General features: G+C 41.9%; 2 protein-coding genes across 2 annotated transcripts; one reads left to right on the top strand and one right to left on the bottom strand.

Annotated features, from left to right (window-relative positions):
- The first annotated feature begins 4120 nt into the window (after nucleotides 1–4120).
- On the top strand, nucleotides 4121–9955 carry LOC311128236 (endoplasmic reticulum membrane sensor NFE2L1-like). Its single transcript, XM_084160272.1, has 5 exons — nucleotides 4121–4887; nucleotides 5540–5761; nucleotides 5858–5950; nucleotides 6106–6264; nucleotides 6340–9955. Exons 1-5 carry the CDS (start codon nucleotides 4333–4335, stop codon nucleotides 7717–7719), a joined length of 2409 nt encoding a protein of 802 aa, XP_084016398.1. The 5' UTR covers nucleotides 4121–4332; the 3' UTR covers nucleotides 7720–9955.
- Nucleotides 9956–10339: 384 nt separating this feature from the next.
- Nucleotides 10340–19472, bottom strand: LOC311128258 (chromobox protein homolog 1-like). Its single transcript, XM_084160309.1, has 6 exons — nucleotides 19018–19472; nucleotides 17173–17257; nucleotides 15597–15996; nucleotides 15316–15478; nucleotides 15132–15226; nucleotides 10340–11086 (listed from the first exon to the last, which is right to left on the bottom strand). Exons 2-6 carry the CDS (start codon nucleotides 17225–17227, stop codon nucleotides 10948–10950), a joined length of 852 nt encoding a protein of 283 aa, XP_084016435.1. The 5' UTR covers nucleotides 17228–17257; nucleotides 19018–19472; the 3' UTR covers nucleotides 10340–10947.
- Nucleotides 19473–19484: the final 12 nt, after the last annotated feature.

The raw sequence follows: 19484 nt of genomic DNA, 5'->3' as shown, positions 1-19484 counted from the left end.
TTGAAGTTGATAACTGTAATAAAAATAATATTTTTCGACAACATTTAGTCCACATCCTGGATATGAGGAATGTATCAATCCAATCTTAATTAAACGTTTAATACAAAGGTGAATTAAACGGTGGATGTTTTGCCTGCTTTAAATGTGCTGTCTTGCCATCTGGTGGCATACATCTATCATGATCACTCACAAAAAGTCATTATCCTATACTCAAATACCGTTTGTTGTCTCTGTGGTAACTGGAGGTCTCTTTGAGTAACAAAACCTATGAAAGTATGATTTTATGTATCAACAGAGAGAGCATTATCACAATAAACTTCATAAATTGGAGATGGTGTGGAGATGAAGATTGGGTTATTCAACCAAGTTGGACCCTCCTGGACTGCTCTTCCTGTTCCACTACCTCGCTGTTGGGTTAACCCCTACCAAAGTTCTGTTATGCACTGACTGCCTCAGACTCCGAGTCTAAGTGTATCGCAGAACTTGGGATGGGGGCACTCGGAGTCATAGTTGGACAAGAGAGCAGGATACATGGCAAACACTGTAAAGACATGCAGACAGTAGAGTTAGAAACATGTAATTAAGTGTCACTCCACAATAATACAAAATGCAGATTTTTTATCTCATTAAAAACAATCATAGTCAAACATGGTACAGGCGTCATCTATATTGCATTACGACATTTGTGGTCCCGTGTGGCTCAGATGGTAGAACATGGCGCTTGCATCGCCAGGGCTGTCGGTTCGATTCTCACGGGTGACAGTATGAGTTGCTGACAGAACCAGGATGGCTGCTCACTCTACCTAGTTGTATGTAAACGTTGTTTAAACCCCGCTGTCTGTATTATGTCTCTAAATGTTGTCTACCACTAGCAGCAACATACAGATATCGCCAAATAAAATTCTGAGTATGTGTAAATGTACTTGACAAATAAAAGGTGCTTCTGATTCTGATAATGGCTAACCTTCATTCTATTTCTAGGGGTAAACCTACCCTATATGCAGATATACCATGGAATTACTAACACAGATTATAGGAACAAGTGTGTATTTAGGCCTACACACAAAAGCACACACAACAATTTGTCCATATGGCAGTGATCACTGTGATAGAATGAGCCATATAACTATGAGCCTATGACTTGAATTGAATGTGCATGTGAAGCCTTAACTACAAAAATTATGATGCGTTTCAATCAAAAGGTTTATATTTCTGAGCAATTTATAAGACATTCTTAACAAGTTAAAATAAATTATGTTTGAAGTTGTATCTCTTATCTCCTGGATTATCCAGCAGTTTGTCAAAGCCAAAAGTACACAAATTAGGCTACACATTTTTTGTTTGTGCACAAATGTCATTTTCATAAAAAATACATTTTAGCAGTACTTACAACGTTATTAGTTTAGCCTACGTCCACTGCGGTGTATCTGATGTTGACGTGGTCATGTCATTCCACAAGCGTCTCCAATACGCATGTGCACAACTACATAGGCTCCAATTTGAGAAAGAGATATATACATTTGGCCTATAGAGCCCATTCTCCTTTAGGTGAAACAAGTAATAATAATAACATAATATGCCATTTAGCAGACGCTTTTATCCAAACGACTTACAGTCATGTGTGCATACAGTTTTTACGTATCGGTGGTCCCGGGGATCGAACCCACTACCCTGGCGTTACAAGCGGTACTTACATGTAGAATATTCTACAAGCGCCATGCGCTACCAATTGAGCTATCATTCAAATAAATGATAACACATCACAATAATTTCAGTGGAAAGTTGATAATGGATCCACCTAACCTACTGCCTATGTCCTCTTTTTTTTTGTGAGTAAGGGACAGATATAAACCTAATTATATTGACACGTAATCATCAAGAGTCAGATAGCACAATCATGCATCGTTAATTTCCACTAATATACCAGTCGGGCTTTAAAATAAGTGGATGATTAGAAAATAATAGAAAGGAAAAGAAAAATGTAAAGAAACAAACATGACATAAAACACATGTTGTTACACAGGCATAATAGCCTAGGCATAATTGTGAAACCAGTTGTTCACTTTCTGTGTGAATTATTAGATCATTAATAGGCCTAGCCCTATCCTATTTCTCAAATGATTTAGAAGTTTATAGCCCAAATAAATTGACTCATTGTATAGAAAGGGCTGATTGTTGTATTCAATTTCAATTTTAAATCTATAATATGACATGAAGTTTATTTTTTTTTCAGCCTAACTAAAGTCTATAATTCATGTGTGAAGCCAGGGATTAAATTCGGGGATTTTCACTGCTGTGATGAAAACATGCGCCCTAGAATATTCTACGCATGCTCTGTGGGAAGCCTGTTTTGGCGTCAGACGCGCCGCTGCTAGCTAGCAAATTGGAAATATTGCAAGTCATGGTGGGCCATTCAATGGAGGGAAAGGGTGGATAATGACTTTGGGTAATGCTTATAAAACATATGAGAGAACTCTTCTGGATTCAGATAATGGTTATAGAAGGTGGCCGACTTGTGGGCATACAGGCAAATTTATAAAATCTTCACGCGTAAGTAGAAAATAGGTTTTAGCTAGCTAGCTATAGAACGTTAGATTGCGTTAGCCTGTAGCTAATTGTGCTTGAGTGTTTTTGACAAACGATTTAAAGTTAGCGGATGGACTATCTGCTTCTTGTGTCTACATTTATTTGAGTGGCAATGCAAAACATTGTTTAAAATACATTGTAACAGTTACGTTAGCTAGCTAACTAACGTTACATCTTAGCAATTTCTCTTTCCCCGTTGCTGTCACATCAACATCCCGCCCCTATCTTTTCCCATTGGAAAAATGTGTGAGAATCCCATGTTGTGATCGTATCCTTGGTTTGTTAGTGGTTCACCAGCCTGTCTGTTGTCAATGCGCCACTTGTTGCTAGGGAGGTTGCTTGATAGCGGAAGTGAGTGTTATCAACACTTCCCACTGGAGTCTGGACGATAAATGCCGTTGGATGCTGGCAAGGATTTTTTAGGTTGCCTACTTTTAAACACTATTGATGGATATACTGATGCATCGTTTTTATTGCTATTAATTTAATGTAATTGTGTATGTGTGAGTGACACATCGGTAAACTGGAGATCTTGAAAAGAAAATGGATGAGAGGGAGACTGAAGCGTAGCTACTGGAGGAGAACCCAAGAGACCCTCCCTCTTTCACCTTAACAACTATCTATTCCTGCACTGGGCTAGGTGATTTGTTGTTCTGCATTGTCAGGTTGGCATGTCAAATGGATCTTCATCTTGAATTGGGATTAAGGCACAGTGTGTCCGCTAGAGACAGTGGCCATTAAACCTCTCTGCGGGGACCCCCAGTTCACAATTTTGTTGTAGCCCTGAACTAGCTCCCCTGATTAACCTAATCAAGGGTTTTATGACTAGTTGACATCTGGAATCAGGTGTGCTTGCTCTAGAATAGATCAAATCCATGGAACAGCTGGGGGTCCCCAAGGAGAGATTTGAAAACCACTGCTCTAGAAAGTGGAGATGTGATGGTTTGCTGCTAAGAAGCAGGGTTCTAATTGTTCTCACCCATAGAAATATGTGGAATGTGAGGCGGTTTATTCTCTCATTTATTGCCTCTGCACTGGCAGTGCATATGATTGGTTTATGGTTATGAGTTCAGTGTGCATTTTATTTGGCTATTCATGTTGGTTATATCAGTGCAGTTGGACATCTTAAATCATGTGTGGCTAACTGCCCATGGTACATGGTCGAGGAAAAGCCTGTTTGTTTCAACATCTAAAGCAAACTCACATTTCATCTGGCCCGAACAATGTTTGATGCATTCTACTGCTGTTATGTCATATCATATTCTTTTGACATTATGTAATGTAATCTTTTTTCTATGACTAAGTGAAATTTGATGGTAGAACACAGGCTCAGGTTGACCTAAACTTGTTTACTCAACAAGTACATATTTTTTTATCCTGTCATTACATTTTAAAGGCATCAATACCAAGAAAATGAGGTTTATTTATCCTTGATCTCTCTCTCTGTGCAGATATGGGAGGACTTACTAATGGGGAAGACCAAAACCTGACCTAGAAAACAGTTCACCCTTTGACTGATATTGGACTCGCATAAAAGACCACAGAAACCCTCTACATTCTATTCACATTTTAAGCAAACTCCAAAAGTCCCTCTCCACTTCTGTCATATCTGCAATTTTCATACTTTTCATTCTTTATCACAGTCTTTATCTCAATATCAACTATTGCGGAACTCTAGTTTGTCCATTGTTTTTATTTATTTTTTACTTATTTTTTTACTTTCACTTTTTGTTCCTTTGTAAAGAAATGCTTTACCTGAAAAAGTACTTCACAGAGGGCCTGATTCAGTTCACCATCCTCCTGAGTCTCATTGGGGTGCGGGTGGACCTGGACACCTACCTGAGCAATCAACTGCCCCCACTGCAAGAGATCATCCTAGGCCCCAGCTCGGCCTACACCCAGACGCAGTTTCACAACCTCCGCAACACGCTGGACGGGTATGGCATCCATCCCAAGAGTGTGGACCTCGACCAGTTCTTTACCACCCGCCGGCTGCTGAACCAGGTGCGCCAGCTAGATCGACTGTCAGTGCCCAGTCCAGAACTGAGCACGTGGTTGGTGCACCGCGACCCTGAGACTGTGGTGTCCGCCGCCAGCCAGCCCAGCCCAAGCATCACCCTGGACAATGGGGCCGGCCTGGAGGACGTGAACAACTCCGAAGCCCCGGCCATGAGGGGGGGCGGCGGAGCGCCTGAGTCCACCTACAATCTGAGTGGAGAGGACCGAACCCTGGGAGCCGTGGCCCCCGAGGACAGCCAGGAGCAGGGCAACAGGGAGGGCAATGATGACCTCACCAAAGAGGTAAGAAAGCATGCAATGATCTCACCTCTACTCAGGATCACAAGACTAGGGCAAGCTGGGGCATGGCACTTCTATTGTAATGTACAGGGATATATTACTAGGTGCTTACTGTATTTAGCTGTCTATCATAGACCTATTGTATGTCTGAACCTTGATAAATCACAATTGTAATCAAATGGAAGTTATTTCTGGCATTGTGTAATCTGCATTATTATAATGTCCTGTTCTTACATTAGAGTAATCCGTTCCCCTAATAGTCACAGGACCACCACTCAAGATGCAGTGTGGTTTTGGGCCAAACACTAAGCCATTGTTAAAGCTTTAAAATGAACAGTCTCCCACTGGAGTGGAATCACATGCTTTTATGGTAATTAAGTGGCTACGGTTGAATCAGTGGGCTTAGCTTCAAGTTACATGATCTGAAGTTACATGATTCGACTTTTAAATCTTCTTATGCCAACACGTGGCGATATACATATCTGAGGATGACAATATCAAAATGTAAAGCCAACCGTGTCACAGGTAAAGCCATCTTTGACTATTGAATCCATTTAGAATGAAGTTGTGTAAGACAAGATGGTGTACAACTCAATCAAGAGGGCTCTTTTCTTTGTAGTCCTAACATCTTTCTCATCTGACATGTCTTTTTCAGGACATTGATTTGATTGACATCCTGTGGCGACAGGATATCGACCTTGGCGCAGGACGGGAAGTGTTCAACTACAGCAGCCGCCAGAAGGAGAGTGAGGCGGAGAAGCCCAGCCCAGAGGAGAAGGAGGAAGGAGCAGAGGCACAGGAGAGCTGGAGGAACGGAGTGAACCTTCAAGAGGCTCAGCCTGTGGATGGAGAGACAGGGGAGAGCATACCAGAGCAGGTAGCTAAGGGTACAGATTGTGTTTTTCATGATCCTGTGTCCACTGTAGTTGATAGTTAAGGGAGTGACCTCTGTGCTGTCTGCCCCTCCCCCCAGCTCCCAGGCCTTGGCTCTCAGACCTCACTGTCTCTGCAGGAATGCCTGAGGCTGCTTGAGGCCACCTTCCCTTTCGGAGAAGAATCTCCTGAGGTAAAGACATTTGCAAGCTGTCTCAGGAGACAGAAGCGTCTTAATTTAAATTATGTTAAACAACCAGGATATTACAGATGGATGATTGCCTTTATGGTCTATTATAATCTCAACATGTTTGTGAGATAATTTTTAAGGTAAACATCTGTTATCAGTTTGTAGCCCCTGTAGTCACTGCTGAGCTTGCAGTGGCCAATGAAGAAGCTCCATCCACATCTCAGGGGCTGCCACTGCCTCCCCCGTTGCCCCAGCCTGTGCCCCAGTTGGACCTGGAGCAGCAGTGGCAAGACATCATGGCTATCATGGAACTACAGGTTTGTACTTGCGCTTTAATCACAACTGGTTCGTTTGTTATTAGATGTTCTCTAACCAGGTTTTTCTCTTTGAAGGAAATGGAGGTTAACAACACCTCCGAGAACTCCTTCCTCAGCACTACTTCCAACAGTGCCAATTCCAGTGGCAGCACAACCGAGTCAGGCTCGGTTGAAAGCTTTGGACTTATTAGCTCCTCCAACCTTATCCACCAAGATGTCAGCCTTCACCAGGCCTCCCTCCCTAGCTGCAGCCAGGATTTCCCCACGCTTTTCAATTCAGAGATTGATGGCACTAGCACCCCACGCCCCCCCTTGCTTAGAATGTCCTCCAGCTCCAACTCCTCCAACGTCAACTCTACATTTGGAGCCACCAACCTGACTGGACTCTTTCTCCCACCACCTCTAAACAGCACCAACAACATCACTTCGACCCCAGTGTTGCCTGACCCCTTCAGCAGTCTGCTGGAGGAGTCTATGCTGGATGAGATCAGCCTGCTGGACCTGGCGATGGAGGAGGGCTTCAGCCAGGCCCAGGCCTCTCAGTTGGAGGATGAACTCGACTCAGACTCAGGCCTCTCCCTGGACTCCAGTCACAGCCCGGTCTCCCCGAGCAGCTCTGAGACCTCCTGCTCCTCTGCCGCCTCCTCCTCCACCTCTGCCACCTTCTCAGAGGAAGGGGCTGTGGGATACAGCACTGACTCTGAGTCAGCCACCGTGGAACCAGAAGAAGGTGCTGTGGGGGGCTACCAGCCCGAATTCAACAAGCTCTGCCGCATGAGCTACCAGGACCCCTCCCAATTCCACGGGCTCCCTCAGCTCGACAACATCAACCACAATCACACCTACAACTTACCTCTGTCTTCATCGTTTGATGAACACCCAGAGCTACCGATTCCCACTGGCAAGAAAATGGGCCGCGAGAAGCAGTCAAAGCTTCAGCCCCAACAGGACTTCCTGGACAAACAGTCGAGTCGCGACGAGCGCCGGGCTCGGGCCATGAAGATCCCCTTCTCAAATGAGAAGATCATCAATCTGCCTGTGGAGGAGTTCAACGAGCTTCTGTCCAAGCACCACCTGAGCGAGGCCCAACTGGCCCTCGTTCGCGACATTCGTAGACGTGGCAAGAACAAGATGGCGGCCCAGAACTGCCGGAAGCGCAAGCTGGATACCATCGTCAACCTGGAGCAAGGGGTGCACGACATGCGTCGTGACAAGGCGCGGCTTCTGAAGGAGAAGATGGAGTTCATTCGCTCCATCCGTCAGATGAAGCAGAAAGTGCAAAGCCTCTACCAGGAAGTGTTCACCCAGCTTCGGGATGAGGAGGGCCGGCCCTACCCCCCCAGCGAGTACTCGCTCCAGTACAGCGCCGACGGCAGCGTTCTGATAATGCCACGCAGCATGACAGATCAGCAGACCCGTAAGCCCGACAAGAAACAAAAGGACAAAAAGAAGTGAGGAGGAAGCTGCTGCCTTTTCTTTCATTTAGCAAAAATCACTAAGAACGAATTCTGCAGACGCAAGAGATGTCTTTTTTTCTTTGAGAAGATTCTTGTGAGGAGAAAAATAGCGTTGTTGACTACTCTTCCTGCATTCGTTTTTTTTTTTTTTTTTTGGGTGGGGGTTCCTGCGTTTTCTCTGGAAAACGACTTTGAAGCGGTTCTTCATTTGAGTACTGAATTTTCATTGTTTAGGTGGAAAAAAGGAATGAACAAGGAAAATAAGGGGTTCAAAGGCTTCTCTGGATCCTATGGCACCAGGCCAGTGTAGAGGAAGCCGATAAATCATGTTGTGAAGTGAAGGGACTGGTATCAAGTGAAGTGGAGTTGAAGAAAAACAAACATTTAGTCAACATGAATTGGGGTGTAAATTCCGGCCAATTGTTAGTCAGCGTTGAACAGATTGTTAAACCAGATTTCTTGCTTGGGCCTTGAAGTAATTGGTGGAGTGTGTTTCTGGAGTAAGTAGAAGTTTCACATGTAAAGAGGAAAGCCAAGAGAAACTTGAGATAAAAAGCAAGTCCATCATCTGGGATACCATTATCTTATACCGCCGATACTAACCAAATTTGTATGGTTCACTTCACTTGTTTTCTAGGCAAATGTCTTGGTAGTCTGCACTCATTCAAAATGTGTTTGTATTACAAATACCACCGTTTTTTGATTGGCCAATGTCATTGAGACTGATGTAGAACTAGGACACTGGAACACAAAAAAAGAGAGGCTTGGAGAGTATTCTTGGGCTAGCCATGATGGTGGAGCTTGACGAGTATAGGAGACGGGGCGCTGAGGAAGAAGGCACACACTGCATTACAAATGTACCAGCTTCTGTATATCAATACATAGCACTGTAATTTGTCCTTCTAAGGCTTGGCTGTATGCGTCGTGCCGTGTCTCTGGCTATCCCTCTGCCGCAGGTTTAAGGATGAGCTCTTCTGGTAATTTTTTTGTTTCCACACTTTCTCATACTCTCCAGAATAAGATAGGTTAGAGGTCTGGCTTCATATCATCTTAGGTCTACTCCCTTATTGCATCACACACCATGTGTTGTGCCTGTAACCACATTGCAGGAATGTTACAGGCCAGGGAAAATCACAATACTGATTGTGGTAGGCCATCTTTGCAGGAACTACTGTATGAACTGCAACCCTGTGGAAGTGTCACCTGTTAATTACTAATCAAATGCACCCATCTTTACTGTCATTAACATTAGGTTGGTTGGTTTTCTTGTAAGGTGACAGAGATAAGCAGTATGGCTGTCCAGTAATTGCAGAGTGGTAGCCTTTGAAAGAGTAACTTGGGAATGTTGTCATTCTATTTGATAGTTACCTGAAGCAATGGACAAGATTCAGTTGATGAATAGCCTAGTTGTCAGCTGCAATAGTTTACGGTCATACGTTTGTGTCGTTAGAGAAGTAAATCAATTGAATCGAACTGACAAGAAGAATGTGTGAAGTGAGCACCTTGTTTTCGAATGCCTTTGTTGTGGGTTTTGAGAACAAAGGTTATTGGACTGTTAAAGTGCTATTATCTGAACTTGTGTTTTATTGGGGTCAAAAATTGTGTTTTAGCATGTACCCCTAACAAACAAGATAATTAGTCAATTGAATGCGGCAGAGATGGCTGTTTGAAGGAGAATTTGAGTACATTTGTGAGATCTACAGTAAAGGGGGGGAAATAACTAAGTTGCTGCAATGATGAGAATGACCTATGTTCTTATTCATCCACATAACTTTCATTGTTCTTGTCATCACTAACCTCAGAGGGGAGCCAAGTAAAATACATTGCTTTTAATAAAATGTTTCATGCAGAACTAATACTTTAGCAGGAAATACATTTGGGGCGTCTCAACATTTTAATTAAAAGAAATGAGACAGCTGATAAGTTGTTAGTTCTCACACTTAAGAAAACATTTGACATATTCAGACATGCAAACGTTCACCTGCATTGCAACACAATGCAAAACCCACTATTAAGTTATTACTACTCTTAGTGCACTGCATTTGTTAGTCTTGTTTGTTCTGTAAATATTTAAATGTTTCATGTTTTGTCATTCTTTTTCTGTAGTTTGTGTGTTTTGCACAGCCTTCTCACCCCTGCTTTGGGTTTGGCTGTGCCGTTTCTTTGGTTTACTTTAAAATATTTGCTGGCAATCTGGGATTGTTATTTTGATTAATAAAGTGTTTTTATTTTCATCTGTGACTGCATCATTTGCGTTGTTAATAACAGGGTGAAATGTGTCTATAAAAGTATACTTTGGGGGGAGTAGGAGGATGTCAGCTCATTAGGTTTTGTGAAGATTTTATTTTACCTTTATTTAACTAGGCAAGTCAGTTAAGAACAAATTCTTATTTACAATGACGGCCTACACCGGCCAAACCCGGACTAATTGTGCGCCGCCCTATGGGACTCCCAATCACGGCCGGTTGTGATACAGCCTGGAATCGAACCAGGGCGTCTGTAGTGACGCCTCAAGCACTGAGATGCAGTGCCTTAAACCGCTGCGCCACTCGATAAATACATCAGGCCTTAAATGTAGCTATCCAACTATTTACACAAACTTGAAGCTATTTCTGTCAGACTGAGACAACTGTAACAAAAAGTTGTTTATTCTCCAAAAACAGACAAGCAAGTTCTGTTTATGAAAATGTTAGAATGATAAGATGGACGAATGAGCAAAGTAAAAAGAGATATGGTTTTCAAAAAAAAAAGTAACCTTAATACACTAATAAAACAGTCACAAAATGAGCACAGATTAACATCGTTTTGCACTAAAAGCTACAAAACATTTACGTTAAAAGACAATGGCACCATTCTCCTGTTTACAACACTATGAATGATAACACATCTCCACCAGCCTATACAGTACTGTCATAGCAAAAAGGTCTGGACCTCTTAGTCAAGTGCCGTGTGAAAATGATCTTGTAGAATCCAAATAAACCATCACTGAAGTGAATCTTAAAAAATTAACACTGCATTATACATTTCTTCCAGGGTTGTGTTTCCTCAAGATAACCCATAGCCTGTATTGACTGATCATATCCAGATAAGAGTTTAACCTGATGGGTGATATTAAGCCAAAAAGGGAGTCCAAATGCTATCTTGCTTTTTAAGACCCTCTGCCTAGAACCCATACGCCCTTGCACTACCTCTATAGTCTTCAGAACCAGCTTTACACCAAAAACGGCTAGTTCTTGTCGTCCTCCTTCTCCTCGGTGGGGTAAGAGTGCCACGTAAGCCGCTCCTCATAGAAGGATATGACCACCTGTGGACACTTCACGTTTGCCTCCTTAGCTGGTACCAGGTCTGCTTCATCAGAGTTTTTCCTACAAGAACAGGCCGTGTGGAGAGAACCACGAGTTGGATGAGTACTTAAGTAGAGGGTTGAGGCTAGTTCAGGGATTGTAGTGACGCCATGAAGCATACAGATGTGGTCAAATATATTGGCACCCTTGCATGATTGTTTCATCTAAAATAAATTGAAAAAACATTTGGTGTTTACATGTGTATTTGTTTGATTTACCACTGCACAGGACCAAGAAAAGAAAAACAGTAAAATGACCTGTACTAAATTATTCAAAGTTAAAATTAACTAGGTTGGAGGCAATGATTCTCATAAATTGCAGGTGCCTACAGGGTAAAAATGGCAATTTAACCAGTTTTTTAAAGAAAAAAACATCATCCTGCTCCATTGCAAACTGCAAGGGTGCCCAATATATTTGACCGCATCTGTAGGTCAGGATGCAGGGAATGAGGAGATGAAGGCAATGGATCCACTATTGTTGTTTTCATTGATGCATACCCTGCTGAAAAAAACAGCATTGACCAGCCTTCGTTGGGTTTTGGACACTAATGCTGGTGACCAGTTTGTGCTGGTGATGCTGCATACCAGCATTTGCTGATCACCAGCAAAACCAGCATCAAAGTGCTTAATTATTTAAGGCATCCCACTGGGCACCAACTGGTTGAATCAACGTTGTTTTAACGTAATTTGACAACTTATTGTGATGTGGAATCTACATGGAAAATACATTGGATTTGAAAAAAAAGTAAGAGGGTGAAATTTCAACTACAGGATTATGGCATCACGGTAACCAAATTTCTACAGAAACAGTGTATAAAATATGTTGAATTTGTACCTTTAAAACAATGTCAAATTTTAAATCAGAAAAAAATTGTCTGGGAAGCACCTCCTACTGGATAATGTATCTATCTACAGCTGCCCTTTGGTCTCCCATCCAAGGCTTTAACCAAGCCCAACCCAGCGTTGATATTTATCACTGACTATTAACAATGTGCTATCGTGAGAATGATTGTTGAGAGATCTCCACTTAAGAATGAAATAGATTCACTATTGCTATTGAAGTCGGTAGCTTAGTGGTTAAGAGCGTTGTGCCAGTAACCGAAAGGTCACTGGTTCTAATCCCCGAGCCGACTAGGTGAAAAATCTGTCGATGTGCCCTTGAGCAAGGCACTTAACCCTAATTGCTCCTGTAAGTCGCTCTGGATAAGAGCGTCTGCTAAATGACTAAAATGTAAATGTAAGTCATTCCAAAGGGTAGGTTTAACAGAGAAAATGAAATGTGACCATACTTTATCAATTATGCTATTTAAGTCTACAGTATATAGCATTTACAAAGTCATCAACAACAATTGTTTGACTTCAACCCAGAATTTTTAAAAAATAGACAATATAATAGGCCTAGGGTTTCAAGCTCTGGTTGATTTAAAGTGTAATGATATTTAGTGATATTGAATTGTGTTTGGTTGTCAACGCAACCAAATATCAATATTTGAAGGAGGATCAAATGCTTGGATAGTTCCAAGCAGAAGATAAATCTCCTTCAAATGTTAATATTTGGATGCGCAGACAACCAAACACAATTCAATATCACTTCTGATATACAATAAACAGCCTATTAACTTGTCGACAAGTTAACAAATAATATGTTGGATTCATATTTCCAACAAAAAGTTAAAGAATGGGATTAAGCCTGTGGCTCAGACGGACCTATCCAAGCAGTACATAAATCTCCTTTAAATGTTGATATTTTGTTGTCAACCAAACAATTCAATATACATTTTTGTAATACAGTAAATAGCCATGGTCACATTGAGGTTACTGTAATTATACAATGCATTCTGAAAGTATTCAGACCCCTTGACTTTTTCCACATTTTGTTATGTTACAGCCTTATTCTAAAATGGATTCAATAATTTTTTTGGTGCTAATTTATAAAAAATAAAAAACAGAAATACATTATTTACATAAGTATTCAGATCCTTTGCTATGAGACTCGAAATTGAGCTCGAAACAGGTGCATCCTGTTTCCATTGATCATCCTTGAGATGTTTCTACAACTTGATTGGAGTCCACATGTAGTAAATTTAAATCGATTGGACATGATTTGGAAAGGCACACACCTGTCTATATAAGGTCCCACAGTTGACAGTGCAAACCAAGCCATGAGGTCGAAGGAATTGGAGCTCCGAGACAGGATTATGTTGAAGGCACAGATCTGGGGAAGGGTACCAAAAAATGTCTGCACAGTGGTCTCTATCATTCTTAGATAGAAGATGTTTGGAACCACCAAGACTCTTCCTAGAGCTGACCGCCCGGCCAAACTGAGCAATCGGGGGAGAAGGGCCTTGGTCAGGGAGGTGACCAAGAACCCGATGGTCACTCTGACAGAGCTCCAGAGTTCCTCTGGAGATGGGAGAACCTTCCAGAAGGACAACCATCTCTGCAGCACTCCACCAATCAGGCCTTTTTGGTAGAGTGCCAGATGGAAGCCACTCCTCAGTAAAAGGCACATGACAGCCCACTTGGAGTTTGCCAAAAGGCACCTAAAGGACTCTCAGACCATGAGAAACAAGATTCTCTGGTCTGATGAAACCAAGATTAAACTCTTTGGCCTGAATGCTGAGCGTCACGTCTGGAGGAAACCTGGCACCATCCCTACGGGGAAGCATGGTGGTGGCAACATCATGCTGTGGGGATGTTTTTCAGACTGGGGTGAAGGTTCACCTTCCAACAGGACAACGACCCTAAGCACACAACCAAGACAACGCAAGAGTGGCTTCGGGACAAGTCTCTGAATGTCCTTGAGTGGCACAGCCAGAGCCCGGACTTGAACCCGATCGAACATCACTGGCAAGACCTGAAAATAGATGTGCAGCGACACTCCCCATTCAACCTGAAAGAGCTTGAGAGGATCTGCAGAGAATTTGAGAAACTCCCCAAATACAGGTGTGCCAAGCTTGTAGCGTCATACCCAAGAAGACTCGAGGCTGTAATCGCTGCCAAAGGTGCTTCAACAAAGTACTGAGTAAAGGGTCTGAATACTTATGAAAATGTGATATTTCTGTGTTTTATACAAAAATTTCTAAACCTCTTTTTGCTTTGTCATTATGGGGTATTATGTGTAGATTGATAAGGGGAAAAAAACTATTTAATCAATTTTAGAATAAGGCTGTAATGTAACAAAGTGGAAAAAGTAAAGGGGTCTGAATACTTTCCGACTGCACTGTACATTTCTTCTTATGTAATCATATAAGGCGTGCATGTTCAAGATAGCATGCATAGGTCATCGCAGGTCTGTGGAGATCTTCACAATTGCTGTAATAATCAGTGCAGAATCTTGAACGGCATTGATCACTTAAACCATGGACTTTTAATGTAATCTCAACTGCTATCCAGGTCATTTGTTTCTGCTATTAGATGAAGCACAGTGATATCACATTAATCTGTTGTATAAATAAACAAAATATCTGACATTGTATTCCCATTTGAACTTTGCTGAGCTTTTAAATTCTAAAAAGGTCCTTGCTATCTGGTATCCTTGGAAAGTCACCCCATTGAAGTTGAAATGTAAAATGGTTAAGGTAAGCGTTAAGGATTTTAGTTTTTGGTCAGAAAAGACTAAAATCACCAGGAATTCGGCTAAAATGTGTTTAATTTAGGAAATCTGTTCCCAAGTATTCGCACCAAAAAAAAAAAAAAGAGGTGATCATGTCTCAATGTAATCAAGGTATGAATGATTGTTATTTTCAATACAATCTCTTTATGGGCTTAGTTGTGGTCAATTTGCAGTTTACAAATTATTATGTTCCGGCCCTCCTACAAAAATTGTACCGCGGCTTAATCTAGTTGCCTTCCCCTGAGCTAGTGCATGCTGGTCAGACCAGCTTGACCAGCTTGACCAGCATAGACTAGCTTGAAATGTATGCTGATCTATGCTGTTTGGGAATTGACAGGTACACAGTATGTACAACATGAGTTGACATGCTGCTGCTGCATGATTAGGTCTAGTAAGCAGTATAAAGGTTAAAATAAATTAAAATGAATAGGGCGATAAGGGCTATACAAACCATTTCATGAGGAACATGAGTTCTCCAGTGGAGTCAGTGGCACCAATAATCCTTTCTGGATCCAAACCTCGAGCGAAGCCCCTTAGTTTCTCTGGCTAAAACACAGTGAATCACAGTCAATCAATGTGAAAGAGTAAAGACAAACGATTCCATCTGTGTACACGCTTCGGTCTCTAGGACTTACGTCATCTTTTCTCTTCTTGGGTCGACTTTCCTCTCCTTCCACGCTAGTCTCTGCAGATTTCCTCTTACCCACAGACTCATGAGCTGATTTCTGTTTCTGCAGAAACTGTGCAATCAAGTCGGGACAGTCCAAATTATCCTCTGGTTCCCATGTGTTGTCGTCACTGAATAAACATACAGGCAGTGTTAATTAAGCCCAAAAACGGCATTGGAGGGAAAGTGGTGTTTTGATTGGTCAATACAAGCAATCCACAAACTACGGATATTATTGTGTAAACTCACTCCGAAAAGCCTTTCCACTTGAGAAGGTACTCCACTCTTCCTTTCACCACCCTTCGATTCAAGACCTTCTCCACCACATATTCTTCTTCCTCCTCCTCTTCCTCCACGCCCACCACATCCTCTGCCTTCTTCTCCTGTGTCTTATCAGCCGGTGTTGTCATCGTCACCTGAGACTGGGTGGGGGCTGTGGGTGCAGGGGGAATGATGTCTGCAGCTGCAGGGGGATTGATGTCTGCAGGTGCAGGGGGATTGATGTCTGCAGGTGCAGTGGGGTTGATGTCTGCAGGTGCAGGGGGATTGATGTCTGCAGGTGCAGGGGGATTGATGTCTGCAGGTGCAGGGGAAATGATGTCTGCAGGTGCAGGGGAAATGATGTCTGCAGGTGCAGGGGTAATGTGGGCTGTGGGTGCAGGAGCAGCAAATCACGGCTCCAGAAAACGCCCACTTTGTAGACGGTGACACTTATACTGAACTTTTCACTCAAGGGGTAATCCGCAGTTGAAAAAATAACAAAGGGAATTCCCCGCCTCTGTTTTGGTAAAAAAGCTGAGGGATGGGCCTGGAGAATTGTAACCACTCTCAAATTCATATACTACAAGGACTGACCACCCAAGATAACAAAATTCTAGTTTTAAGCATGTTGAAGCTATACAGTGTTTGTTAACATTTACGATGTTTACAAACATTGGAGTAAAAAGTTCTGAGGTGGTAAGACAGTTTAACTAAGTTAATGAGGCATTTATAAATTATATTCTTCTAAGTTATATTCTTCAAGAATCAATGGGTATACAGTAGGATCATTACCTAAATTATTGCCACCCTTGATAAAGATGTGCAAAACATGCTATAAAATAAATAATACAAATACTGAGCTATATTGAATGATCAAAACATTTGAAAATGATATTATACTAATACAATTGCTCAGAGGAGATTTAGTTTAACAAGTAATAAAAAAAATCTCAAAAGACATTTCAAAATTGCCACCCGTTTTCCATACTCCAGCATCCTCCCCTTGCGAGGATAACGACACTGAGCCTTTTGAAAATAGAGCTCTTTGGCCAGGCACACACCAGAAAAGAACCCCATTGTTTTTATTACTTGTTAAACAAAATGTATTTCTGAACAATTGTACTAGTATAAAATAATATAAAATGTTCCCCCCTTTTTTTGCTCAGTATTTGTATTATTTTTTTATACAGTCTTTTTTGCTTATCTTTACCAAGGGTGCCAATAACTTCGGTCATGATTAATTTATAAGTCCAAAAATGTATGTAGCAACTGCAGATTGCCCCTTTAAAGCCTACAGATGCTAAGTCTATGGCATCTTGTGCGAGGTAGCCTCACCTTTTGAAATTATATACTGTAATTCAGTGAAACACATTAGAGGTAGATGGGAAACTCACAACATCACGGAGTGCCACACATAAATGATAAACACCTTTGTTTACCCACTGCTGCAGAAGAAGATTTGTTAGTAGAAATAGCAGCTTGACTTTTGCAAAAACATCTGCTCCCTTACCCCACACAGACAAAACAGTGAAATGGTTTGTATATTTGAAAAATGTTATAAGACCTTCAGTAAGAGTGGGAGCATCATTAGAAGGTTCTGTAGATTCGCTCATACTCATCAGGTAGACCGTGGGACCAGCAGTTGGTTCCTGGTCAACGTCAAGAGTAGGGCGATGGGGGTCAGGAATCAATAAGGTAGACAGGATAAAAAAAATAGCATTGGAGAGAAAGCGATTCATGAGAGTCTACATGTCTATAGCATTTTTTACACGGCTCTAACAGGGGCCCTTGATGTAGTTGGGCAAAAAAATTTGAGAACTTTGGGGAATTCATAGTTATTACAGGTTTACTAAGCCTAAAAGTCACAGTAAATTGTTTATTTTTTGTAGATACTAAAAATAGATGTGCATCAAGAGTACCAGTGCACACATTTCTAATAGTGAATGAGCACAGTGCTCGAGAGAAGCACAAGAATATGGATAGGGTGTCCATTGGCAGCCACAATTTTTTTCCTGGGCTCAATTCACCACAGATATGTGGTAGCTAGCTCCCAAAATTACTGGGGCCATCATGCAGGAGATGGAGCATAAACACATCCTTCAATCTGTGCAACATCTGGAGGGCTAGCTCCCGCTTACAATACGAGTAGGCCAACCGGCCACAAGATGGTGCTATTATTCCCTTTACGTGGTCCCCTGTAGCTCAGTTGGTAGAGTATGGCGCTTGCAACACCAGGGTTGTGGGTTCGTTTCCCACGGGGGGCCAGTATGCATTCACTAACTGTAAGTCGCTCTGGATAAGAGCGTCTGCTAAATGACTAAAATCTAAATGTTTGTCATCTCAGGAAGAACTACGCTCTCTAGGGGGTCATGGCTAGAAGGGATACATTTTAGTCATTTAGCAGACGCTCTTATCCAGAGCGACTTACAGTTAGTGAGTGCATATATCTTTTTTCATACTGGGCATTTTAGCTAACCCTAACACTTCTCCGTTAGTTACTCTAACCTGCTGCGTAAGTTCTCCTAACCTATTACGAAAAGTCAAATCTGACAAAAGCTGTATCTAATCTAGTCAAAACCCCTCTTGCTCTCGGCGCTACAATCAGTGCTGCTTATTTAGTGAGTTTTCAGACCCCATCAGCGACTTTTATTGGTAAAAGAGTCTAGCGACAAATGCAGCTACTTTTCAGACTGCCTTTGGGGAGTTTCGACACCGAGGGTTTCTATTGTTTTAATAGAATTTAGCGAATTTTCCCACTCAATTCTGCCGCAAACGAGAATGAGAGAAGTTGTCTGTGCAACAGAAATCACAGGCAGAGGCACAGGGGTGTGCGGCGGAAAAGGGGGCAAAAACGCTACGTAGAGAAACGCAGCAGTGCCGCAGCAAGGTAAATTGGTGCTGTGACGTCCCCGCGGAAACGGTCCTCTAGCGGCAAGTCAACGAGCCAATACAGATTCTCACTGAAAAATAGTTGGCACACTGGCTACAATACGAGGTCAACCAAATATCGTTTAGAAACTCGGTGGTGATACGGTATCATGATTGACCAGTGTGCAAATCATAAACAGTTGTCCAAAAATGGTTTAATATCGTTTGAAAACGGAGTTAGCGGTCTAACTACTAGTGCTGCCTGTTATTTACAGAGCCATGGTCCAGTAGCGATTCGGGCGAGTACTAGCTACACACGCCACTCTCCTCCATATTGGTTTCAATAGAAAACAAAAGCAGCACTAGCATGCACATTCTGAATGTGTTAGCTAGTTAATCAAACAAAAGCGCAATGTATATGGAAATGCATTATTATCTTTATGTAGTTGGCTAGATGCACGCTGTAGCTAGTTATAATTACATTATTTCCCAACACAAACGTGCAGGTAGCGAAGATTTGCAAGGATAGAATGCAACTCACCTCAAAACGAGTTATTCGAGGAAAAATAGTGTATGTCTTCAAATGTTGAGATATGATTAGCAAAATAACCTGGGTTATAATTTCTTATATCAATTTGTTTAGTTTATTATCAATCAAATATGAGCTTGTGTAAGCTAAATATATCGTGTCCGCCCCCTTCGTGTCCGAGCTCAAATTCTTTGTACACGTGCAACGATTCTACATTGTGTGGATTTCCCAACGAAACCAAAGTTATCTCATGTGGGTGTCTCAGATGATTTAGAGATTAGCTAGTCGGTCGATCTGCACAGTGAGTGTACAAGCGAGGTATCTATCCGCTCCCGATCGAACATGTTCGATTTTAACCCAGCATTTTCTACTAAATGCGTATGATTTTCTCCTGTCCATAATATTTTAGCTACTAAGGTCAAAAGTGTCGGCGCTGTAACATTTAACATGAAGGTAAAATGGCGACTGTTTATTTATTT

The sequence above is a fragment of the Coregonus lavaretus genome (assembly GCF_964263955.1).
Source record: "Coregonus lavaretus genome assembly, chromosome: 1".
In the NCBI taxonomy this organism is placed as follows: Eukaryota; Metazoa; Chordata; class Actinopteri; order Salmoniformes; family Salmonidae; genus Coregonus; species Coregonus lavaretus.
The sequence above is the reverse complement of the archived record's forward strand: the minus strand, read 5'-3'. Positions and strand labels throughout refer to the sequence as shown.